General features: G+C 40.9%; 1 protein-coding gene across 6 annotated transcripts in view; it reads left to right on the top strand.

Moving 5' to 3' along the window:
• Positions 1-27,654, top strand: part of EBF1 (EBF transcription factor 1) — a 502,532-nt gene that overhangs the window by 418,448 nt on the left and 56,430 nt on the right. For all 6 annotated transcript variants that reach the window (XM_061617505.1, XM_061617503.1, XM_061617502.1 and 3 more), the window contains exon 11: positions 27,127-27,215. In XM_061617505.1, the coding sequence (XP_061473489.1) occupies positions 27,127-27,215 (89 nt within the window). The remainder of the gene's footprint in view (positions 1-27,126; positions 27,216-27,654) is intronic.

The following is a 27,654-nucleotide window of genomic DNA, read 5'->3' as shown; positions in this document are numbered from 1 at the left end:
TTCACTGGTTACCAGTTGTTTACCGGGCCCAATTCAAGGTGTTAGTGTTAACCTTTAAAGCCCTATACGGTGTCGGTCCAGTTTATCTAAAGGAGCGCCTCCAGCATCACCAAATATGCCGCCTGACGAGATCTGCCTCACAAGACCTTCTCTCGGTCCCACCAGTTAAGACAGCTAGGCTGGTGCGGACCAGAAAGAGGGCATTCTCAGTTGTGGCCCCCACCCTCTGGAACTCTCTGCCATACGACCTTCGCCATGCCCCCTCCCTGGTAGGTTTCCGCCAAGGATTGAAAACTTGGTTGTTTCAGCGGGCATACAAGTCTCCTAGATAATTTTAGTTTACAGTGTATAGATGTAGGTTGGTGGATTATAATTGTTTTATATGTTAAAACTGTATTATATGTTGTATTTTTAATTATGTACGCCGCCTAGAGTGGCCGTTCATTCGGCCAGATAGGCGGCCTAAAAATAAAATTTTATTATTATTATTATTATATTATCCTGTGTCTCAACTGGTTTTGTAATGTTATTATGTAGCCAGATCTAATTGGTTACATAGCATAATCCGTAGGGTTGTTCACAGCTTCCCCATCCACCCCGTGACTCTGATGTGTGTGTGTGGGGCATCAGGCTGACCCGGGGACCACCCGTCCCAAATAAATTTGAGGATATCTCTAATATTTAATTAAGGTTTTAAAAAACTCTAATTAAACATACAGCTGGGAGGGGGGAGGGAAAAGAGAAGTTGTGTCCCCTACCTGACTGAGAGCAGGGGTCAGTTCTGCATGGTGCTGAAATGCACTCTGCACCACACAGGATTGATGCCTTCTCTGAACAGTGCTCTGCTTCATAAGCCGCTTTCACTAATTTCATTTTCATTTATATCCTGCCTTTTCCTGAAAATGGACTCAAGGTTGCTGACAAAAATTAAACAAATACAGATAAAAACTTATATAGAAATATGCAAAAGTTATTCAAATAAAATTAAACTATCTATAGAATTAAAATCATTTAAAACGTAACTGTTTAAACAGATAAAAATAAGTGGAATGGCACACTAATAAAAGCTCTTGTAGTCAGTTCCCAAAAGCCTGCAGGAAAGTAAGCACTGCCACCGCACAGGATCATTGCCTCCACTGAACAGTTTTCAGCAGCTGCTTTGCAAATAGCTTTGCTGCTGGAAAGCTGCTTCCAAAACAGCACCTGCATCCTGCAGGATGTATGCCTCCACTCAACACCTGTTGAGCAGAGGCATTGACCCTGTGGGGTGGGGCTTAGGCAGGAAGGAAAGCTGCAGCATTGGGCCTACCTTTGCCCGGGAAGATGCAGAATGTACATCTTGGGCTTTCCACAGGCTTTCCCACCTGATGGCTGCCTCTCCTTCCTGCCTGACGCCCCGTCCCCTGACAGCCCCAGAACGCTCTGTGCCATCCAGTCCAACCTGTAATGATCCATGGCTGTCTCAGCCTGACTCAGATGGGGCCCAAATGCCTGTGAATAGGCCCAATTTGGGTTGGGGTTAGGCTCTTGTCTGAATCCTTACTATGTGATCCCCAGTTGGCTAGAAACACTGCTCTCAGGGGGCCGCTTTGGGAAAAAATGGTACAAAAGGATCAGGGAACAAGTTTGATCGTATTTGTTATGAGATTTATATCATCTGTGTTGTGACTAAATACCACCCCGCTTCATCGCCCAGAGTTCCTCAAAAAATAAGGAGCCATCCAGGCTTCCTGAGGTTGGAGAAGGCACTCTGGAGCAATCTTGTTGATGGTCCAGCTCATCTCATTCTTCCACAACAAGGCCAGGGTCTCAACAAGAGCACCAGCCATGCCACATGGAAAATCCCCAGAGCATTCAGGAATCCCTCAGATTTCTTAAGCTGCTGTTATCATTTTAATAGATCCCTTACCCTGCAGCAGGGGTCAGCCACAGTCAACCTCACTGGGAAGCAGCGGCATCACTAGGGGTGTGTGTGGGGGTGTGAACCACACCAGGTGACACCCAGAGCCGCCACTAGGCACCGGGAAGCGGGGCAGTTGCCCCGGGCCCCACGCTTTGATGCATGATGCGTGTAATACACAACCCCCAGCGCGTGCGCACCTCGCTCTCTTGTTCTCTTCTTGTTCGTTCCTCTCGGGGCCTCGCAGGTTTGTGGCTTCTTCAGAGTCAGGTGACTTAGAGCGGATGAACAGGATAGCCGTCTAGGGGGCCGTAAGAACTGGAGAAAGCTCCCGTACTCTTAAAGGGACACCCCTCGCAGCTAGCAGTGGGAATTCCCACCCTTGCCCGCCTTGAAAGGAATTGTGTGCTGAGGTTGCTGGAAAAACAGTGCTCGGTGGTTCCACGGTGGAAGGTGCCGTCCTTTCCTCCTTATAGTTTTCCTCTCCCCTTCTGTTTTATTGTGCATATTCCTAATTCTGTCTTTGTCTTAAACCTTTCACTTAAATTTGTGAAAACGTAAAATGATTCCCCCTTTTGATTGCATATTTTATGTGTTACAACGTTGTTAAATCATTTTGTAAAAAACTAATAACTGATGTGCTTCATGTTACTGTATGTGATATCTTTATGCTTAAGTTTCTTTATTACTATAAAAATGTAAATGTACTGCCTTCAAGTCGATTCCGACTTATGGCGACCCTATGAATAGGGTTTTCATGAGGCTGAGAGGCAGTGAATGGCCCAAGGTCACCCAGTGAGCTTCATGGCTATGTGGGGATTTGAACCCTGGTCTCCCAAATAGTTGAATGTCTACAATAAGGCTGCAATCCTCAGTGTGCTGTCTACTATAAGATCCATTGAGCACAATGGGATTTACTTCAGACTGAGGATACATGCTTAGGACTGCACTGCAAGGATGTTTATAAACAGTTCTCATATAAAACATCACTGAATTTTAGCTACCAACACTTCTATAAAGGTTTCCCAACCATGTTTAAATTGTACTTCAATATAATAATGTACTTCATTATAATGGTATTAGAAAAATTGTAGTGATCCTCTTTATCCTCAGACATCTTTGCTTTTGTAATCACCTGTAATTGTAGTTAAGCTCACAAAATTGCCATATTTTAAGAAATCAGAAACTGAAATTGCAGTATCATGATGCTTTATTTTGTCTTTGCCCATAATAACAAACTGAGCAACTATGAGTGCTCATAAGTAATGAATGAAACAGTGCAGAGGACATGTTGGAAAGATGTTGATGTACTTAATTAGTCATACTGTTAAGTAGACTTGAGTCAGTCTGGTACCAGTTGCAATGGTTTATATTTGCTGACTGTTGATGAGTGCTGTTTTCAAACCACTTTTCTTGGATAGGCCCCTAATGATTATATAATGACAATCAGAAAAAAATTGTTCTTGAATAGTCACTTTGAATTTAATCCTGAAATTATTTCTTTCAGCTGTCATGTTCTAGAGTTCTTGGTACCAGGATTTATAGTTTGCTTATTAGATGTTACAATTACAGTAAATATTGAATCATTTTACAATTGCAGTCATGTTGTGTGGCATCATATTTTTACAGACTAGCACAATGCCAGTCTTTATAATAGGCGGTAGGGTTGTGAGAGGTGAAATCCTATTGCATGCATAGAAGTGGAGACGGATCTCTGTGTTGACATAGGAAAGACAGGTTTTCCCACGATCACAAGTAGGTTAGGTTTGGTTTATTAAATTTATCGCACCCCACTGCAACAGTCCAGAAGAGATTTACAACTAGAGTAAAAATACAATATTAAAAATAAGTAAGTTAACAACATAGTAAGAAAACAAAACATCCAATCAATTAAGTCCCTGAGTGCTACTCTTGCCTTCTCACCTCTGGCAGGAGTGAATTGTTGTTGATAATAATAATTGCATTTATTAGTCACTTTTTTCAGAAGAAATGACCCCAAATGACTAACAAATAATACAAAAGTAAGTATAAAAACCAGAACAAATAGAAACCTAAAAACGCATCCATAATATATATATAAAAAGCAGGTCTAACACAAGTCACATCACTAGAAGATCAGCAGTAAATGAGCCACAAGTACACCTAATACCCTCCAAATTAAGGACTAAAAGCCTGGGTGAAAAGAAATGTTTTTGCCTGGCACCGAAAAATAAATAATGATGGCAGCAGGCATGCATCCCTGGGAAGAGGCAGCTATTTTATTTGTTTGTTGATATAAGAAAGTACATGCATGCATCTGGGAACATAAACTGTAGATGGATTTTTTTCATCTAAACATTTTAAAGGTTTTGCTTCAATTCCATTATGGGACATGCTATAGTGTCACTTGCTGTTACTTATAAGAGACATCTTGAGGACTGTAATGGTAACCACTTATTATGCTCCTGGAATTTTGATTTGAGTATATGTATTAGCAGTGATAAGCTGAAACTTATAAAGAACCATTTGCGATCTACCATGGGGCAGTCAAGGCTTTCCGATCTTGCAATATTATCAATTGAAAGTGAGTTGGCGAAAGGCATTGATTTCGATGAAGTGATTCACAAGTTTGCAGTTTTGGAGGCCAGGAAAGGAAAGTTCTGATTTAGTCGAGATATTCACTAAGTGCTGAAATGCTTGTGTATTTGTTCCTGTTTATTTTTTTGGTATTATTTCATTTATGAGTATATTTCCATATGCATTTGTCTACAACTTCTACATTTTGGGCTGTTATTGATTATGCAAACCTAATCCATTAATGTATCTCATGTAATGGTAAAGTTTAATGTTAAAATGAACATAATTTTGATGTAGTTCTTAAATGTTTTTACTTTGAATTCTATTGTTTTCTTACTGAATTTTCACTTTAACCACATGAAACTATGTATAAATGTAAATACATTTAGGCTGTGCGTATGATATTGTAATTTAAAAGTGTAATTTTAATTTTGCTAGTTGTTTATGTCACTACTATTGCCATTCAGTGATATACGGAAATTACAATTTATGAGTAACATTAGTACAAAAAACATTACTAAGGATTCTGTATGGTCTGGTACGGGAGGAGGTCCATGGGGGTGACACCATGAGTTACCGCACTGGGTGACACCAACCCTAGTGACGCCACTGCTGGGAAGTGGTCTGCCAATGTCATTGGGGTGACATTCCTTACCTCTTCACCGGCTCACTCCAGTCCACCCTGTAACAAAAACCAAACAGAGAATATGACCTGCGATATGTGCCGGACTCGTGGCGGCCATGAAGTTCTGAGTTGAACCTGACAAGGAGCATCCAGCTTCAGCATTTGAGTCTCTCAGGACTATTGTCCTGGAGTTCTCAAAAACCATACTGGAAACTGCCTCTGGCAGCTCAGATAGTATATATTTTACCATGAAATTATAAAAAGGAAGTGGATATGTGTCACTGATGTCCAGATGAGAAACAAAGTCTAAACACACAATAATGCCAACTATCATACTGGGACTGTTCAAATATCTTTTCTCAATATTCTATTTCCTTGTTATCATCTCACCCAGGCAATTATGTGCGTTTCTGTGCTGGTTCGTTACTCAGCAATTGATGGTTTGCATCTGAATCTGTCAACTGACTCCTTGGAAAACCGTTGCTTTGAGGCGTTGTAACATGATATAAAATTCTGTCTGTGGTGTTGCACAGAGTCAGGCCACACTGTTCTTATCAAGCAGTGAATGTGCATGTGTTCATCATCCTTCTGTGTTGGTGTATGAAATGCATGAGAATAGATAGATTAGACAGCTGCCCATTTTACAAAACTGAATATATTTTTGGGGTCCCTAGACCTGAAACCCATGGCAGAGCTCTCATTGACTTCATCCTAGGTGAAGTTCTGGCCAGTTATTTTAAATTCTGTTATTTGTGGAGCTCAACAGATTAATCCACCCTGGGCTCCTACTGGCAGAAAGGGCAGGATATAAATCTAATAAATAAATAAATAAACCATTGAATCATATTTTAAGTTCAAATGTTCTTTCCCGCCTCGCATGCCTCTTGTGTCACAGTGAAGGCAGAAATATGTCAATAAGATGTCATCACCAAAGAAGCTTTTTTAGTACAAATATGTCTCTTCTTGAAATGCTGCACTCTGAAAATCCACTTACCTAAAGCCCTAGAGCATAAGTCACTCTTGATATTTAGACAGAATAACTTCCTCTTCTTCGCTTCTTCAAATGTGTAACAGATAAGGACCATCTATCAGTAAGTGTTTTTACACACATTTGATAGTGTAAAAGGTATCACTGAAAACTTCAGCACTCAAGAATATTAGTTGGGTTTTAAACAATCCCCCAAGGACCTTGCCTCCATAAAACAAAAAGTATTCTGGCATATTTTTTTTAAAAAAGATAATCCAGTTTTGCTATGCTTTAAGCTACTTAAGGGACAACTCTCCAATAGGCTATTTTTGATGCTTTAGAGGGAAAAAAAACAGGAAACAAAACAAATGTTTCCAACCAATTATGGATGCCACTGAAAATGAAAAACAACTACATCCTTGTCCTTGCCGCTAACCCCTATGCCTTGAGACATAAAAGTAGGCAGTGCACCTGTTATGATGAACAAGAAAACCTCAATCTCTTTTACCTGTAATCCTGGACCCAGTTATGCCTATATAATTCAACTGAAATAATTGTGCTTCATTGTGTATTTCAAGACTTGAATGTTAAATTGTATTTGTTCAGAGCTCCATTTTTAATCAATTAAGCAACTAATTAATTGATTAGCATCCTCTTGACTAAAAAAAGTCACCAATTATCAGGCATTAACCCCCCACCAACAACTGTATGAATGTCCAGGTGTATCAACCCCCAGCATAAAAGGATTGCAGGAGTATGAGCATCTGAAGCTTTGGGTGTAAGGTATCACATACACCCCTTTTTTCTGACCCAGGTGATTCTGCAATTGTTAAATGAAGCAGAAGAGGGAAGAACTTTACTGATGTTGCTGGTGGCCACTGTTAATTAACAGAATCCTATAGCACAGGTATGGGGAAACTTTGGCCCTCCAGATGATGCTGAAGTACAATTCCCATCATCCCTGGACATTGGCCATGCTGGCTGGGGCTGATGGGAGTTGTAATTCAACAATATCTGGAACACAAAAGGTTCCCCACACCTGCTGTACCAGATGGTGTCATCCAGTAGGCACTATGCCTCTCAATACTAGCAAAGCGTTGTTGCTGCTTCACATTTTGAATGTTCAGCAAGGAAAGTGAGTAACTGCCCCTTGCTCAGAAGCTCTTTTTGTTTTCTTTGCTGTAGTGCCTCACATGATTTGTTAATGGTGTCACAATACCAAATGTAATTGATGATGTCATGCAGTACTTGACAGCGTGGTGGGGTGGCACCACTCACCCAACCTCTGGTTGGTCATGTTACTACTGCTAACCGGGAGGTTGAGGGGGAGGGACAAGGTGGTGGCGAGTTTGGCACAGTGCAAATACACTATTGGTGCTTTTGCACCACACCGACCTTGCTGCTGCATGACTGCTCCCCATCTAACCCTCCCAATAATCATCAGCAATACAACTGATGGAGGGTGAGCATCACCGCCCCAGCAGTCATCCGCTGCTGATGCCATGGGTACTTGTAAACAAAGTTACATTGCTTGACACAACCAGAATTATACAGCAGTGTAGTCAAATGAGGCAAAGGGCCATGAATATGAAGGGGGACGGGAAATTAGCAGCTGAAAATAGCCAACAGCCAAGAGGACAAAAGGGCACTGTTTACATCAAAACACTGCAAATGTTGATCAAATGTAGAGTGTTTGAGGTGGGTTTTTCATTTGGGTAATTTCTTGGAGTGCATCAGATGTACTGATTTTGGAGCGACTATCAAAGTTAGAAATTATTCATTGTTGCCTTAATTGGGAATCTTTTTTCTTAATTTCACTCTTTTTCAGTGTATGTACACTCACTTGTCACACACACATATATTTGACTGTACATTTAAAACAATCCAAGTTCTTCAGTATGTCATAGAAAAACTCTGTTAAATAAAATGTAACATTGCACCACTGATATTGGATACTGAATCTCTAAATTACCTCACAGTGTTTATAAATTGGAATATTCGACATCTTTGCTCTTTCCCCATCCCACTCATGTGGTGCTGCCTCTCTGACTTTTATCAGTGCTGGTGCTGGTACTGGTAGCTTTCTGATCATGGAGGAATTTCTCCTCTGTTATATTTTCCTTGGACGATTCTATGGATAGAGTGGAAGGGTATTCTGGCATGTTGGAAGTGGTTGATCTAGGGTACCTCCCGCAGAGCTTGGAAGTAATTTGTTAGGAAAAATGAATTACTTGTAATTTGTTAATTTTCTGAGGAACAAGTGGGTAATTTCTTTACATTTTGATTATAATACAAGGAGGAGTAATTTCATTACTTTGGAGCTTTTAATTTTAATGTTTCCAGCGTTACTGGGGGGGGAAACGGGGGGAATATTCTGCTCCTCTGATTTATGGATAAAATCACATGCTTCTGTGCAGCGTCACTTTTCCCTCGTGCTCTATGGGTGTTTAGGAGGCGACAAGGGAAGAGGTGGAGAGCAAGACAGGGGTGGAGTGGAGAAAAATTGTTTAAAAAATGGACAGTGGTGGAGAAGAATGGAGGGAGAAAGGAGCTGGAGGGCAAGGAGGCAGCAGCAGAATGGACATGAAGAACTGCAGAGATGAGAGATGACAACGACACATGTGTGTGTGGCATGCAAAGCTCTGAGCGGTGGCCTCTGCCTCCCTCCCCACTTCTCCTCTCTTACCAACAGAGAAGTAGCAGGGCTGCTGAGAGAGCAAGGAGCAGAGCCAACAGCCTCCTCACAGCTGTAGCTTCAGGGTGAGCGAGGGGCAGGCAGAAGTTGCAGCAGCAAGCAGCCAGGGTCCTAAAGAGCTGCTGCTTCCTGTTTTCTTTTCTGCCCTTCCTTTCTTCCTAACAACCAGAATGCATCTTCATCTTCTGAGGAAGGCATTCCCTGGAAGTTCTTTTGTGCAAATTAAAAAATCCCCCTCCCCATGGCAAATGCAAAGAGTTCCAAACTGGCACATGTCCAGGCACTTGTTAAAAATGATTGTATAGTTAACTTACAGTACAATATATACAAATCTACTTAGAAGTAAGTCTCTTTATGTTTAATGGCGCTTACTCCCAGGTAAATCAGATTGGGTATAGGATTGCACTAATTAGGCAAGATAAAGACTGGTTGAAGCCTTGAAGCTGCACTAATTTGCGGGGGATGGGAGTGGGAGGAGAGAAAAAATATGACACTTTATAGTACAAAAATGCATCAATCTGGTTAAGGCAAGTAAAATTTGATGCCTATAATACAAGGACTAACCTGCAATTCAATACATATCTACTCAGAAGTAAGTTTCATTGGGTTTAATGGGACTTACTTACTCTGAGGCAAGTCTGTATTGGAGTACACACTTACCTGGGAGTGAGTCCCATTGAACCCTATAAAGCTTACTTCTGAGTAGACGTGTATTGGATTGCAGCCTTAGTTTCCTTTTGCAGCCATTCTAGTTCTGCCTTCTGTATCTTCACAACAGCCATGTGAGGTAGTTTAGGCTGAGAGTTAGGGACTGGCCCAAGGCAGTAAATAAACAAAAACAATGATGAGTAAAAATTTAAATTGTGAAAATGTTCATGCTCAGAGTATTTTTGGTGCTGTTCATCAAGGCTTTGTGTGTGTGTGTGTTTATGTCTCCTGTCCCATAACTTCCTTTTTGCCTGAGAATGTTGTATTTCATATTGTTGCAGATGTTCTTTTTTAAAAAAAATTGTGCAAATTCTGTGGTTGTTATTTTTTTTTTACTTGAATTCTTTTCAAGGTTTAGGGTTGGAATTGCAGGAGATCAAGCTCTTGTGCATTTAACAGCTTTGGGGTAGGTAGAAATTAAATGGAGTAAACCTTTTCTACTATGGAAATGCAATTATGGGGGAAGCTTCACCTGTTAACATTATGTCTCCCAGACATCTTACTTGTGTGTGCCCCCGATTTACTTTTGCTTTGTGAATGCCATGAGCATTGCCATTCCCTCCCCCCATTTATTTTTGCAACAACCCTGTGAGGTAGCTTAGGCTGAGACAACAAAATCAGCAGTTGGTAGTTGTAGTTGGTACAGCATTAATAAAGTATAGCCCCTGAAATGCTGAAATGTATTCTGGTGGAGTCCAGTCCTATATATGTCTACTCCAAATTAAGCCTCATCGAGTTAAACGGATAAGTATATAGGATTGCAGATTAATTTTTACCTCTGAAAGAAATGCACTGTCAGACATAGAATTTAAGAGACATACTTTTCTGGATGTGTTTGAAACATGTGGGTTGGTGGGAAGGGAGTTGTGTTAATCTAATTGAGTCTTCAACATAGTGCCTTCCAGATGTTGTTGGACTACAACTCACATCAGCCTCAGACAACATAACCAATTATCAGATGATGGAAATTGTAGTCCTATAGCATTTGCACATACGATGGACTGTGAAAAAGACAAATAATTGGGTGTTAGAACAAATTAAACCAGAACTATCACTAGAAGCTAAAACGATGAAACTGAGGTTATCATACTTTGGACACATAATGAGAAGGAATATTCACTAGAAAAGACAATAATGCTGGGAAAATCAGAAGGGAGTAGAAAAAGAGGAAGGCCAAACAAGAGATGGATTGATTCCATAAAGGAAGCCACAGACCTGAACTTACAAGATCTGAACAGGGTGGCTTACGACAGATGCTATTGGAGGTCACTGATTCATAGGTTCGCCATAAGTCGTAATCAACTTGAAGGCACATAACCACAACAAACAACATCTGGAGGGCACCACATTAGCTGTCTCTGCTCTGTAAGGCCCCACAAGTAATTTTTGTTGTTGCAATACATACAAGAACATGAGAAGAGACTGCTGGATCCAACGAGTGGCCCATCTAGTCCAGCATCCTGTTCTCACAGTGGCCAATCAGATGCCCGAAAGGGAAGCCCACAAGCAGGACCTGAGTGCACGAGCAGCACTGTCCTCACTTGTATTCCCAGCAACTGATATTCAGAAGCATACTGTCTCTGACCATGGAAGTAGAACCTAGCTATCATTGCTAGGTGCCACTGATAGCTTTATCCTTCATGAATTTGTCTAATCTTTTAAAGCCATCCACGTTGGTGCCCATCACTGCTTCTTGTGGCAGCAAATTCCATAGTTTCACTATATACTGGGCAACACCACATTTTTAATTGCGGGAGAAGGGGTAATGTTTATTCTGTTGGATTATTTTTGATATGTGCATTTTCTGTTTACCTACGTTATGTCTCTTAAGTTCTACTTCTGACAATTCAGTTGTGCATACATCTACCCAATGAGTTCAATGGGACATACTCCCAGGTAAGTATGTACAGGATTAAGTTACCTCTAAGTTAAACTGTTGACAAAAAAGATTACAAAGGCAACTAGTAAAGTACTAACATTTGCATTTTTCTTTGATGATAGGGGATTGCCATATTGATAAAAATGTGTTTTTGTTGAAAGGGGTGCTGTGTTGTTTTTTTGCAGCACAACACAGGCATGCCTTCAAGCGCCGCAATAGAATGCCTTTCAGTACTGGTGGCAACATAATCACTGTAAAAAGACATTCCTTGTCTGATGTGCTCTTTGAGCAAAGATGAGACATAACAGAAATGTATTGTAAAAGCAGTATCTCAAGTGTAAAATTTGATTTCAAGTGAAAAAGTATATGTTTGTTGGGATATCATTATTGCTGGGGTAGAGGGTCGATGTGAAAATCTGTTATGCCATTCTGTTGATGTTATGGATTAAAAATATTTTGCTACCCTCTGTGTGTGTGTGTGTGTGTGTGTGTGTGTGTGTTGTTGTTGTTGTTTTAGGCTACTTAGATGTGCAGCAGCCAAGGCCAGCACCTTGTAGGCATTCCATTTTTTAAAAAGTAACTTAAGTGTAATTGTAGTGATTACTTTTGAGTAACAGTAATCAGTTACTTGCAGAGCAACTGTATATATAATGGTGATTTATTACTTTTTGGGGGCATGTAACAGTCATTGTAATTTATTACTTTTTAAAAGTAATCTTCCAAGCTCTGACCTCCCAACTGATTATATAACAGGAGGGCTTCAAGTGAATACCCAAAACTTATGTTTGTTTGTGCAAACCAAGTGGATTAAACCATTCTGGCACAAATCCATTTTTTAAAAAATTGACTTTTTGTGGCTAGGAAAGTGATGGGAAAATTGGAGGATAAACAATTGATTAATGCGAAGATGTATAACCACCACTACAGCAAATCAGAATGAATGCTCATTGCTGTACACCTCCCCTCAAACAAATCAGAATGCATGTTCAAGAAAACCACACATATTCTAACCTCTGTGTAAGCTCTGTACAAGCAGATCAGTACAAATGTTCAATAAATAGGTCATTTGGAGGAGCCCCTTGATAGCGTCTTTGTTCCTTCTACCCCATTCACAGAATTTTCCAAAGGAAGTGTAAAGGGGGAGCAAGGTCACACCAAGAAGGCCACACCCAGTGCTCTTCAACATTTTTATTAATGACTTGGATTAAGAGGTGCAGGGAATGCTTATCAGATTTACAGATGACACAAAATTGGGAGGGATAGCTAATATCCTGGAAGACAAATACAATTCAACGTGATCTTGATAGGCTAGAGCACTGAGCTAAAAACAACAGAATGAAATTTAACAGGGATAATAAACAAAGTTTAACAAAGTTCTGCATCTGTGAAAAAGAAACCAAATGCATAGTTATAACGTGGGGGATACTTGGCTCAGCAATACTACAAGTGAGAAGGATCTTGGAATTGTTGATCACAAGCTGAATATGAGCTAACAGTGCGATGTGCCTATATAAAAAAGGCAGATGCTATTTTAGGCTGCATTAACAGAAGTATAGTTTCCAAATCACGTGAAGTACTAGTTCCCCTCTATTTGGTACTGGTTAGGCCTTATTTTGAGTACAGCTTCCAGTTCAGGACATCAGACTTTAAGAAGGATGCAGTCAGGAACAAGTTCAACAAGGATGATCAGGAGAAACAAAGCCCTATGAGGAGAGACTGAAAGAACTGGGCATGTTTAGCCTTGAGAATCAAAGACTGAGGGGAGATATAATATCACTCTACAAATACTTAAAAGGCTGTCACACAGAGGAGGGCCAGGATCTCTTTTTGATCATCCCAGGGTGCAAGACACAAAATAATGGGCTCAAATTACAGGAAGCCAGATTTTAGCTGAACATCAGGAAAAACGTCCTAACTGTTAGAGCAATATGACAATGGAACCAGATAGCTAGGGAGGTGATGGGCTCTCCAACACCGGCGGCATTCACAAGGCAGGTGGGCAGCCACCTGTCGGGTATTCTTTAACTTGGATTGCTACACTGAGCAGCAGGTTGGACTTGATTGCCTTATAGGCGCTTTCCAACTCTACTGTTCTATGATTCTATGGTGACCAAGGCAGTTTCAGTACCTTGACCAGGCCTGAGGACAAACTAGAATGGATCCAAGTAATCAGTTTCCTCCAAGCATTCTTGAAGCTGGACTGCCACCATTTTCTTGAGCACCTTGCCCCAAAAGGGGATATTAGCCACTGGGTGAGAGTTGTTAACACTCCTGGTTCTAGGGAGGTCCTCTAAAGAAGAGGATGCATCACCACCTTCTTCAAGGCAGATGGTACTTCCCCATCCTCCAGTGAAGCATTAATCACTCCCTGGCTCCACCCAGAATCCTCTACTGCTAGCTCTAAGAAACTAAGATGGGCAAGGGTCAAGGGGGCATGTGGTAGGCCACAGTTCTTCAAGCAGTTTGTCCATGTCCTCAGGCCACAATAATTGAAACTGACCCAGTACAGATGGAACAGATGCCTCTATTGAATGGAGCTATTTTGTCCCTAAAGTGCCTCACAAAGTTGTTACAGCAAGCCTTCGAGGATGTCAGAACAATGCTGTCTTGACCAGATGACAAAAGCTCACTCACTATTTGGAAAAGCAAAGTTATTGTCATTTTACCATGAAAAGCAGTTATCTCGGTTGTTACCTGTTGACTGTGCTCCTCCATTTAAGTCTGAGGATTTCAAGCTGTCAAACACAAAATAATGTTTACTACAAACATTTAAAACACAAATTAGTGTGAGCATTTTATTTCAGCATATTCCCACAATGTTTCTGTATGAAACATGCATTTATGGGGAAAATGTCGCATTGCAAAAAGGACTTATGTAAGTGGCATTACACTTATATTAGCGTGCCTGTAATATGTTTAATATACCCACAGGAATTCATACAATCCAGGACACAAAGAGCAAAATATCAACAAGATGTTAAACTGTCCTTCCCTGATGCCTGAGTGAGGGAAACGACGCAGAATTAAGTTGATGCTGAACGATAAAAGCTGTAAAATCAAGATAGAGAGGCAGCAATCCTTATCCCATTTATTTGGAAGTAAGCCCAATTGAATTCAATGGGATTTACTTCAGAGTAGACATGGTTAGGCTTGCATCTATACATGTCTTTGTGATGGGCCACTTCATTAGCTTTGTCTTTAAGATGCCACAAGATTCTTTGTTGTTTTCATTGCAAAAGACTAACAAGGCTATCTCTCTGGAAATTCATTCTTAAAGGAAACACACAGGGAAGGTAATTCATTTTAAGTATCTGTTCATGGTTGAGACATGCATGTGTTTCATGTACTATCATATACATAAAAAAGCACGTATATTTATGCATCAGTGGATGACAAAATGGAAGAAAGGCTTGTGCAAAATAAACCAGTCACAGAGGAATGGAAAAATACTGGATGAAAGTACAAATGATTCTTGGAATGGATTGAGGCACATTTGTAATCCCTACCTTCGATTCAACACCACTAAATGCAGTGGGACTTCCTTCTGAGTAGCTATATATAGGATTGCATGGTTTGTGGATGTAGCATTGTGACTTCTTGCTCTAATCCTCAATGGCAAATAGTTATCAAGCTGTGCCTGTTGAAAAATTACTGTCCAAATTAAGTGGAATGACTGGCACTGATTTTTCTGATAATAATAGGCAGTTTGGGCAGGTAAAAATAGCTCGGTGGTAGAGGACATGCTTTGCATACAGAAGATCCCAGGTTCTATTCCTTCCACCTCAATCTAGAAGAACCAGATAGGAGAATATGAGAGTCTGGAGAGCTGCTACGAGTCAGAGTAGATAATACTAGGCTAGATGGATAGATAACCTGAATTGATATAATTCAGCTTCCTATACAAATTCAATTATGACTTGCACTTTGATCCTAAGCACAGTAAATCCCACTGATGTCAGTGCAATTTACATTTGCATTTGGGACTTAAGCCTTGGAAAATACAGTTTATCCAGGATCCATCATTGTTCATTGGTTAGATTACATTTTTACCTTATAATTTCCCTTCTCTCATTTTTAGTTGACAAAATTCGGTTTTTCCATTTTGCTGGGAATTCATATGTTTGCCATGGGAAGTCTCTTATTGTCAACTTCTTAGTGGACTAATGGCTTTTGCTGAAAATATATTTAAGTTATTCCCCCTTTATGGTCAGTTATAAAAGTTTCAAGAAACACTACATCTTTAAACAGTCTTGTGGAAGGTTTTTTTTTAAAGCTACCATGACTGACTTGATGTTTTTCCCTACTGTGAGCCATAAGGTGCTATAGGCTTGTTCTAGGAGAGTAATAAGTATTGTTGTTAAGCAATTGTGGTGTTGAAATTCAGCTCCACTATGTCTGCCAGTATTTATCTAAAATACTTTCCCCGGTGCGTGTTGGAGTTCCAGTAAAGCGTGTCTTATTGTGCGACCTTTTCATTTTCCAGTGAAAAGGGATCAGCTCGTCAGATAAAAGCTACAAGCTGGAGTACAGGAAAAATGCGTGCTCAGAAAATCCGAGCATGATTGAAAACAAGATGTGTTAAATCAATGCAGTTTATCGCCTGCCTATTCCTGGCAATTGCTGTTCTAAGCTCATTCTGAGCACACACTAGATGATAAAAGCAGTGTGTCACATGCTCACCAGGATGTGAGGGCAGGGAAACATGTTTATCATATCTGGAGAGCTCCAGGTTGGGGTACACTGTCATATATAAACAGCTCTGCCAAAGCTTCACCTGCGCAGGATTCCTTATAGGGATGGGGGAGAAATTTGAATGAGTTTGCATTTTAAAGGCAAATCTAGCTTTCCAAAACAATACGACAGCCGAAACATAGCCATCCTATTCTCTGAATTTTGCAATGCAATTCTCCAACTAAACAGTGTTTACAAACATGCATAAACTAGAGTAAAATGTAGTTAACAATGAATGTATGTGACAGTAACATACAAAAATGCACCATATTAAGAAAAAATGCTTTCAAACATGGGTACATTAGTAGAACTACATGTAAAAATATGTATATTAGAAAATTTGTACTAACATTCTGACAAACTTTCATGTATTTTTTTAAATGGAAATTGATGCAGAAATGTGGAGAACTGAATTTAAGATTGGAAAAATGACAACTGTAATTGGCAGATACGTCCATCCCTAATTCCTTTACCAGATCCTCAAATGAACAGGATTGATTTGAAAACTCTGTATTTTCATCAAATCTGCTACACTTCTCACCATCTTCCCTCTTTCCTACGTGCTATGACTGAAGGTCTCTGTCTCCACTCCACAGGGACTAGTAGAGAAAAAGTCAAGAGGACTATGGTAGTTACATGACAGAAAAATAGTGGATTTTCATGTTATATTAAATATCCCTGAATCATACAGGCTGAACATGGATAGACCTCCTTTATTCCTATTCTCACATTATTGTCTGATTTATGTAGGTTAATCTCTAAAGAAGTACATGTGTAATTGGAAGTTGTGTTTGAGGATGGATCATCCCATTTTATGGCAGGGGCTTGGGGTGGGGGTCTTAAATTACCCCTTAATTTTTATTTTAGAAAACAAGATAATCTAGTTCAGCCTTCGCTAGCCTGTTGCCTTCCAGATGTTCTGGACTACCACTCTCATCAGCTCCAGCCAACACTGTACTGGCTGGGGCTAATGGGAGTTGTAGTCCAGAACATCTGGAAGGCAACAGGTTAGCAAAGGCTGGTATCGTTAATTCATGTAGTAATGTGACACTCTATAAACTCTGCAATTCACTGCACTGTTTTACAGTGGTTCTGATCCTATCTCCAAGGTCGTATTCAGAGAATAGCATTGGGTGATTGTCTTTCTAGCCACTGGCAGCTGTGCTGTGGGGTGCCGCAGGGTACCATCTTGTCTCCCATGCTGTTTAACATCTATATGAAGCCCTTGGGAGCAGTTATCAGGAGATTTGGGGCGAGGTGTCAGCAGTATGCTGATGATACCCAGCTCTATTCCTCCGTAACATCCGAATTGGGAGAGGCCATGCAAGCCCTGGACCACGGCCTGGACTTGGTGGTGGGCTGGATGAGAGCCAATAAACTGAGTCTGAATCCTAGCAAGACGGAGACACTGTGGGTTGGTGGTTCCCGAGTTCAGATAATTGTACAGTTGCCTGCTTTGAATTGGGTTGTGCTCCCTCTGAAAGCAGGTCTGTAGTGTGGTGGTGCTCCTAGATTCATCTTTGTTGCTAGAATCCCAGGTGACCTCAGTGGCTAGGAGCGCCTTTTACCAGCTTCAGCTGGTTATACAGCTGCAGCATTTCTGGACCGGGATAGCCTGACCACTGTTGTCCATGCACTGGTAACCTCCAGTCTGGTTTACTGTAATGCACTCTACGTGGGGTTGCCTCTGAGGTTGGTCCGGAAGTTGCAGCTGGTGCAAACTGTGGTGGCGAAACTGCTTACTGGGCAGGGTATCGCCAACATGTCACCCCTCTGCTGAATGAATAGCACTAGTTACTGGGCTAAGTTCAAGGGGTCTAGTTTTTGTGTACAAAACCCTATACAACTTGGGACCAGGATACTTGAAAGACTGTCTTACCCCTTATATACCCAGTTGATCACTACACTCTGCAGGTGAGGGCCTCCTGTGGATACCATCTTATTAGGAAGTGTGTTCTGCACAATATAGGAAATGGACCTTTAGTGCAGTGGCACCTATCCTTTGGAATTCCCTCCCCTGTGGCATGGTGGTTAGAGTGTTGGACTGTGACCTGGGAGACCACAGTTTCAATCCCCACACAGCAATGAAGCTCACTGGGTGACCTTGGGCCAGTCACTGCCTCTCAGCCTCAGAGGTAGGCAATGGTAAACCACCTCTGAATACCTCTTACCATGAAAGCCCTATTCATAGGGTCGCCATAAGTCAGAATCGACTTGAAGGCAGTACATTTCTAAATATTAGACAGGCACATTCTCTCTTATATTTCCAGTGCCTACTGAACACCTTCCTCTTTCAACAAGCCTTTTAAGCAGAGACCCTATCCCAGTCTAAATTGCTTTTTAAGATTTTTTGAACCTTTTTTGTCAAAGATGTTTTAAAAAATGTTTTAAATATGTTTTGTTTTAAGTTGTTTTTAAGGATGTTTTTGTTTTAAAGTCTGTTTTTATGATGGTTTAAATATTTTTAGTGCTTTGTTTGCTGCCCTGGGCTCCTACTGGAAGGAAGGGCTGCATACTGTAGTCAGCATGCACTTTTCGCATTCCACAGTGTTAAATCGAAAATACCCCCATGCCATTCTGATGTTTCCCATAAGCTCATTTCAAAACAAAACCTTACAAAATTTACAATCCTGAACTCAGAAATGCTTGCATAACAACCCTGTCAATTTTCATGGCAATACACAAAACAGTCAGAGAGAATCGAGAGTTCAAAGTCTAAAAAGAGAGAGAAAAACCTCAGAGCCCTTTTGGACTTTTTTCTGTCAGAGTTCTCATAAGCTATTGAAATTCATTGAAAAACAGCCATTTTCACAGAGTAGCTGTAATCCTATTACTGACCTTGCCCCATACTCTGACCTTCATCTTCTGCAGTTAAAAAGTTAAAAAAATGCCTGGCTGATTATTAATTGATTTAAGAAATTTCACATTGAACTTAATTATATCGGGCAGGCTCAATAAGAGCCAATTGTCAGTGTTCTAAAAGCCAGATTCCCAACTGGGGGAACACCCACACCAGACCTTTATTTCACTTAAGACAGTCATGGCTCCCCCCAGAGAATCCTGGGAAGTGTAGTTTGTGAAGGGTGCTGAGAGAAGACTCCTATTCCACTGGCAGAGCTCCAGTGGCCAGAGTGGTTTAGCAGTCAGCTACTTTGATTGAAGGTCTGTGAGGGAAACAGGGCATCTCCTAGCAACTCTCAGCATCTTCACTAACTACACTTCCCAGGATTGTTTGGGAGAAGCCATGACTGTCTAAAGTGAAATAAAGGTCTGGTGTGGATGTGGCCAGGGACAGCTTTGGTTTAAATTTGGGTGGGAAGCTACATGTCCCTGCTGTAGAATAAAAAGGTGGGGAAAACCCTGAAAAAGAATGATACAGTTGGGCCCTGCTATTCGGTGGCCCGCTTTTCAGCGTTCTGCTAATAAGGTGGTTTTCAATTAGAGTAAGGTTCCACTTGTATGGCACTTGTTCTGCTTTTACGGCATTTTTTGGGCGTCGGGTGCCATTTTATTGATGGAGTTCTGCTTTTTGGTGGGTTTTGCCTTTATTTGGGGGTCTGGAACGTAACCTGCCATATGAGTGGGGCCCTATTATACTGTTCACAATGTGTTGCTTTTGGAAAGGAATGAGGCTTCCACTCTGTCCAGTGCCCACCCACCTGATCTCCTCCTCCCCCTCCCCTCCTCCTCCCCTCCCCTCCTCCTCCTCCTCCTCCTCAGGTCAGTTTCACCTATCCTAAACATGATTGCACAGGAGTAAATCCCACTGAAGTCAAAAAGCATGCAAATGATCAAACCTCCTTCCTATCCCCTCCCTCTTCCCCCTTCCTTCATCCCTCCCTTCCCCTTCCAATCTCCTTCTCCCCCTCCCCCTCCCCCTCCCCCTCCCCCTCCCCTCCCCCTCCCCTCTGCCCTCCCCCTCCTCCTTCTCCATGGTCAGTTTTACCTATCCTAGGGCTACGACCTGGGAGACCAGGGTTCAAATCTCCACACAGCCATGAAGGTCACCCTGGGCGAGTCACCACCTCTCAGCCTCAGAGAAAGGCAATGGTAAACCATCTCTGAATACCGCTTACTATGTAAACCCTATTCATAGGGTCGCCATAAGTCAGAATCGACTTGAAGGCAGTGCATTTCATTTTCAAGCATGATTGCACAGGATTAAATCCCACTGAACTCAAGAAGCATGCAAATGATCAAACCTGCCCTCCCCTCCTCCTCCCTCCCATTACCTCCCTTTTGCCCCTTCCCTCCCCCTTCCTTCACCCTCCTACCTCCCCTTCCAATCCCCTCCTTCCTCCCACTCCTTCTTCTACCCTCTCTCCTGTTCTTCCTTCCCTCTTCTCTCCCCTCCTCCCCCCGCATGATCAGTTTCACCTAGCCATGATTGCACAGGAGTAAATCCCATTGAACTCAATAAGCATGCAAATGATCAGACCTGCCCTCCTCCTCCCACTCCTGCCTGCTCCCCTCCCCATCCCCTGTGGTTAGTTTCACCTATCCTAAGCATGATTGCAGGGGAGTAAATCCCACCGAACTCAATAAACATGCAAATGATCAATCCATTATCAGCAAACTTGCACAGGATCCCATTTCTTATCTCCCTGATTAAAAAGCAGAGAAATTCACTAATAGGCAAAAAACCTTGCGGTTTAGGAACGTACCTATAGCCCACAGATATTTCTATCAATCTTTTAAAAAGAGGGAAATTGGGCAGTTATAGTGAATGCTCCAGGGGAGCAGGGGACCTGACCTCCTCTCTGAGATATTGGACTGCCCTACAAATTTGTCAATATGCAAACACACATACGAAAATGTCATTCTTTATCTTTGGAGATGACAGGTGTTGCCACCACTCACCATCTGCTCAGAGGCACATGTTGCCAAATTCTTCCAAGCTACACAGGAAGTGGATTGGACTGTGAAAGACCAACCCAAATGGTGTTTGCATTTTGACAAATTTATAGGGCAGTACAATATAGAGAAGGTCAGGTTTCCTGCTCCAACGGTGCATTCACCATAGCTGCCCAATTTCCCTGCTTTTTAAAGTTTGATAGAAATATCTTCATGTTGAAGAAATATATACATATAATTGCAGCACAGTATGTGTACAATAGTGCTTGATGACAACAAGTCAGCCTCAACAACTAGCCTGCACCTTTAATTCAAATAAAGAGCAGTTACCAGAAGAACCTAGAGACACAGGTGCTACTTTTGTAGTTTGATTTGGTTGTGAAATGTTATTTATAATCTGATGAATGTACTGACTGTTTGTTTAGACTCTGTTGCTATACAACTGAAAATTTACATTTCTTATTAGCTACATAACTAGGGTTGCCAGGTCCATGGCCTGAGACTGATCCTGTATCTTTAGGAGAAGAGAAGGTCAGCCAAGTGCAGGTGTTCTTGCAACACTGTATTGAGAAAAACCACAAGGTGGAATTCTCCCTCCCCCCTGCACAACTTTTAAAGATACAGAAGACCTCCGGGAGGCTGGGCCTGGCAACCAAGAGGTCTTCTGTATCTTTAAAAGTTGGGCAGGGGGAAAGGAGAATTCTACCTTGTGGTTTTTCTCATTACTGAGTTGCAAGAACACTTGCACTTGGCTGACTTTCTCTTCTCCTAAAGATACAGGATCAGTCTCAGGCTAAGAACCTGGCAATCCTACAACATAACTTTCTGTTTTGAGTAAAGAATGACATCATACAGCAGTACTCTTAAGAAAAGGAAATTAAATTCACAGGAATATGTTTAAGTGATATAGACACACAAAGTCATAAAAAGCAGGGAAACTCCGAGTTAGCCTTGCAATAGCCTCTATAACACCAAGCCTTGTGTTTCAGTAGAGGGACTTGCTCCGCCCATTTCCATTTTCCATTGCCTTTGGGACTGCCTTTGGAGGGAAAGTTAAATGAAAAGGAAGCTTTATAAAGAGTAAATCATATTAACAACAACCACAACAAAAATAGACCCAGTGCTTGTATGGTTTCATTTAATGATCTTTAATTAGGAAAGAAAACTTTCCTTGCATGTGAGATTTGCAAAATATATTCCTTCAGTTGGGTGAGTGAGTGTGAGAGTGTGAGTGTGGGGGGGGGGGGAGGGGGAGGGAGAGGGAGAGGGAGGGTTTTTATGTTCCCCTCTGGACCAATTAAAGCCTTATTGCATACAACGGTGCTTGGTTGGGAACTTCCTGTATCATTCTTGTGGCTCTGTTGTGTTGCTACTGCTTGGTGCTGAGAAGTATATGGTTAGGTAGGGACATGGAGTTTCCAGGTGAATTTGGGATTTTTGCCATATTTTCTAGTCACCATTGTTTGTATTATCTGATAAACACGGAAATAAATGTTTTGTGTGTTTTTGAGGCAACATGTACAAGGTTTTGAAAAAAAATTTCAGGGGACATGTTATACCACAAGAAAGAGGTTTGAAAATGTAGCATTAAGGATTGAAGAAGAATGTCATGGTTATGCCTGAAGGAGAAGCGCCTCTGTCCATTTTCCCAGTTCAAGACAGCTTTCCACTGGAGCTTGGAGCATTTACTTCAGCTGTGATTAGCTCAGACTAAGAGTTGGAGACTCCACCTCTTTTCAGTTCTTGGCCAGGCCCTGATATGGGCAGTGCTCCCCACTACCACCTGTGCTCTCCTTCTCCTGAGTAGAATTGTATGCATTTATCTGGGCACTTCACTGGCAGCCCTGAGGCTCACTGTCTCCTCTGGTCTGGAGATGATGAGGGTGTGGGTCCAAAAGCTGGCTAGCAACCCAGGTAAGTGTTGTGGAGAACTCTGGTCCTGGGTAGGTGGATGTTTGGATCTAGCTGCTCTTCAGAGTAACTGACTGTGGGGGTATGCTGGACGCTTCTGCTTCCTTTGCCCTTCCACCAAGAAGATCCTAGGCTCCATGTCTGGGTTGAATCCTGACACCACCCAAGACTTTTCTCAACTCCTGGGTGAGTGTGTTTTTAGACCCATCTGTATGTTACAATCTTGTGTGAAGGAAGGCTGTCAAGGAACACTGTCAGATGGAACCTTCCCCAAATAGGGCCTATAATGTATAACACTGCTTACCATGTAGATCCTCTGCATTGGATGGAGGATGTCTTGCTGTTAGTCTCACAGGGCAAAGCCTTTTTTATTTTTAATGACCTTTATATGGAAGAGAAAACATGGAGATTTAGTTAATGACAAAAAAGATGGGAAGAAGCATTTAGGAAAAGAGGCACAATATGGTGTGATACAATACAGAAATTACATCTTTTCACTTATTGTGAGTTGTTTGTCAAATGAACAGGCTGCATTGCTGTAGTCTTCCTTATCAAACACAAAAATGGTGAAGACCACTCTTTTGGGACTTTAATAGGTTCTGGAGACCAAGGATGAGAGGGTCAGATGGGACACTTAGTTATACAGCCCACACGTTTGCCAAAACACCAGTGAACTATCACTACTCCTTGTCCAGTGTACTTTATTAAATGATATTTCTTCCTTTTTCTAGGTAGAGCATACAGATCTGAAGTTTGCAAAAATAAAATCAATATATGAAGTATATGCATAAATATATGAACAAATCAACACCCATTTTTATCAACATAATCAACATGCCTTATAACTATGATTATTTGTGCCATGGTCTGAAAACATTTTATTAATTTCAGCTTCACAAAATGTTATTCCTTGAAAAGCATTAACCTCAACACATAAGTGTGTGTGTAAGAAAGAAAAGGCTTGCTGACACTTTAGTACTTGTCATATCGTTCTAAACTGTATGCTCTTTAAACCAGTTTGTGTGCATGTTTTAACCAGCTGATTGGATGGAGATGGGTCAAGTAAAGTAATAAAGAAAAATGTCTGACAAGCAGCAGCCCGAGAGAGAGAGAAATAAATAAATAAATAAAACCATCACTGCATGTTTTGTCCCCTAGTTTTGTCTTTGTCTTGGGGTTTGAGGTACCTCCACAATGTTTCTATGTAGTGTGTTTTTCATCAAATGACAACATTAAAATGTGTCTAATTCAAGTGTTCTCCACTGCATCTGAACGAGTTGCCCAAGACTACCCCAGGCTATGAGTTCCACGTGGTATTTGAATAGGTTCTCTTAATTGCTGATATTAAGTGTCGATCATTGTGCTGTAAGTTGGCAGAACGGCTGGAGATTCAAATTCCTTTCTCCTTTGTATCAGGCAGTCATTCAATTAGCATCCGAAAGCTTTATTGATACAGCAGGAGCTCATTATGTGAAATATTGAAAAAAGATAGACAATTCTTTTGATTCTGATTTCAAAACAAAACAATAAAGAATAGCCAAGAACTTGTATTTTCTTTGTATAGTAATGAGAGTGATCAATTTATTTAGTTCAGAAGACACATTTTTCTTAAGGATATTAAATCAAAATTGTTCAAAATTTAAGTTACCGTTTTGGAAACATGAAAATAATTTCAACTCCAGTTCTGATTTTCACAGTTAAGACTATATTTTTCTATTGTTAAATGTGTTGGATTTTTTGAGTTACTGCTTTTAAAAAGGCTGCATGAAGAGCTTCCAAGGCTTATTCTCTTCAAGTCTAATCTGAAATAAAGTTCTTCCTCAAGGGTTTAAGTAGTAATTCATAAAATGGAAAGAATAATAAATATTGTGCTTTAACTCATATACTAGCATAGATAGACAGATTTTGTACACCTGGGTGTAATTTTAGTTAATTCACACAAGAGACAGGTTGAAAGTTTACTGTTTAGATAGGAGAAAATGGCTTAAATCTCATATTTGCAAAAATGATTACATTACCTTAAATGAAAATGCTATTCTATTAGCTACTTCAATAACCATTGCATTTTGAAAAGTATTTTAATAAAAAAAAGTTGCCTGAAGTTCCCCACAACTTAAAATACATAAGTGAGGGAAGGTACTTACTTTGATTTAGATGTCTTTTGGAGGTATAATTATTGGCTTTTTACTCACCTATGTAAAACAATGTACTTTTGTAAATGGATTTCTGGCCACTTTAATACATTTTTTTCTTTCTCTTTTTAAAACGTAAAAAGTAAGCACAGTCAATCAAAGAATTTTAAGGTTTATTTCCTCTTTAGAAATGATTGATAGCCTTTTAGATGTACAAGCTGACAAGTTAAAGGGTGCTATTGGTATAATTATGTACTATATTCACAGTCTTTCCATTTAAATGTCCTTTTAAAACCATGAGATTATCATACCTGTATTTTGAAAAGTAGGCCAGTCAGTTTGGGTTGGTACACAAATTGCTTCCATTAGCCTTGGGACCTATTTGAATTTAATACAGTTTTTTAAAGTCGGTAGTACTTTCAATGTACTTTTAAAATTTAGGGTAATGGGAATGCATTTTAACTATAGTATGTGCTAACTTTGTTTTTAATGTATGGATGGATGTCAGGAACACAAATACTGACTGTTATTCTGAAAGTTTTTTTAAAGTCATATTAATATTTTTCTATCTATGAAAAAAATTATAGTAGGACATTGGGGAATGAAGGAACATATTTAATGTATGGTGGAGGAGATTGCATTCAGCCCATCTCTTATTAGAAACAATGGCAAAAGCTTCCAAGAGTCCATAAATTAGTACATTTATTCACCTGTATAAAGCAACAAGTTAATCCAGAATTCCATCAGAGTAATTGTGAGAGATCCCATGTATTTTATCTCGGATTTGAACAATAGCAAGGTTGGTCTTCAAAATCTGTATGTTTGTCTATTATTTATATGTTTATATAGAAAATTCTATCTCACTGTTCTAGCATCTGTTCATTACTCAGGGGGGCTTACAACAAGTGAAAGTTGCAAGACCATAGGAAAAAAATATAAAATTAAAATTTCAACAATAAAAATATATAATAAAAATATAACAAAATCAGAGACCATGGATAAAATGTAACCTTAAATAAAACAGCAGGTAAAAGTCTGCTGGTATACAAATGTCCTTGCCAACTAGTGAAAGGCAGCCAGAGAAGTGGTCATCCCCACTTCAAGGGACTCCACTGTATTGGTACAGCAACTGTGAAATTCCTGTCTCTTGTTGCCACCCTTCAGATGGGACACAGAAAAGAGCCTCCAGTAGCAGACAGTGTGGTGGAGTAGTGCTGCTCACCTGACCCTTCCCTGCCTGAGTTGCTGCTGCATACTGGGATGGAGAGGTGAAGGGGTGAGGCAGTAGCAGGGTCAGTGCAGTGCAAACCTTGAGGTGGCATGGCTGGGGCAGGGAGCCAAGTGGAGTTGTGGGCAGTGGTGGTCCTGCGCTGGCACAATAAGGCCCCCAGGTGCTAGTTCAGGTGCCAGCCAGATGCCATAGTTTCAGGTTATTAGGGATTCCACCAGTCCAGAGTAAGGTGGGAACGTCTCTTCCCCACCCCGCAACTCCTCCTGGTAACCCATCAGACAGGCTGGGTGAGGCATCCAAGTCAGCAGGTGGGGTGCCTGATGGACAGATCCTTGCTCCATGCCATGCCAAACAACAAGGTACCCTAATCAAGAAAGATTTTGTCATGTTTTCACTCTCATGCCGTCTCCTGTCATTCATTGCTCCCATGTCCACTTCACTGCGCCTGATGTGCAACTACATAATAGAAACTACATGCAGTCTTTTTTCCTTTACCTTTTTAGTGGTTCTTCACATGGTTCATTTCTTGTGAATTTTGCATCAACCAGTGATGCTTGTAGTGATTCAGTGACTGGATTTCTTTGTTTGCCTTTTTAGAAGCACTTCGTATATTTCTCAAGGAAAACATATGCAACTTTGTTTATAAGTGGGACAAATACATAACAGAATCTGGAAGTGTGAGAGGCTTTTTCTTTTTTTTATCCACAATCAAAAAGGATTCTGTCTTAACATGAAAATGGAAAACTTGAAAAGCAGAGTACAAATCATTTACCAAATGAATTTTAAAGCTGCTGCTATAAGTGGAAAAGAGCAAGGGGAGAGTTTGCTGTGATCGTTTCCAGATTGTTTTTCCCACAAGCATTGCCATTTAATATGCTCGCCAATGCAGCACTTTGTCCTACTGCTTATTATATAATTATTATGTTTGTTGTTTCAGCTCTGAATGAACCCACCATTGACTATGGTTTCCAAAGGTTACAGAAAGTCATCCCAAGGCACCCTGGTGACCCTGAACGCTTGCCAAAGGTCAGCAAATGTGGTTATGTATGTGTGTGTCTTTCAATGACTAGATTTGTAACAGAATCTTTACTTTGTTTTAACAGAGAGTTTAGTACTCCAGACAATTCCCATGTAGGATCAATGTATGGAGAGGGGAAGTGGGATGATACCAGCTGCCCCCCTCCCCTATCTCCATACATTGATCAGGTCCCAATGCACTGAGCGTACATTTGTAGGCTCTGTACTTGCAATTTGTACAGCTGCATTTTTGCAAGGTAAATATCATGGCAACAGAGCCTACGTGCTTCTACACTACTCTGCCTGCTCCATGAGATCCCGTTAGTCCTTGCAAAAACCCTAAAGCCCTCATGAGATCCCATGGGAGCCGGCCCCTCCCTCATTATGGGCAGCCATGCAGCCCCACAAATTGGTCCCATTGCAAAGATGTGCCTGGAACTTGTCAGCA

The sequence above is a fragment of the Rhineura floridana genome, chromosome 3, assembly GCF_030035675.1.
Source record: "Rhineura floridana isolate rRhiFlo1 chromosome 3, rRhiFlo1.hap2, whole genome shotgun sequence".
NCBI classification, from domain to species: Eukaryota; Metazoa; Chordata; class Lepidosauria; order Squamata; family Rhineuridae; genus Rhineura; species Rhineura floridana.
Note: the sequence above shows the minus strand (reverse complement) of the source record. Positions and strands in the feature narration are given on the sequence as shown.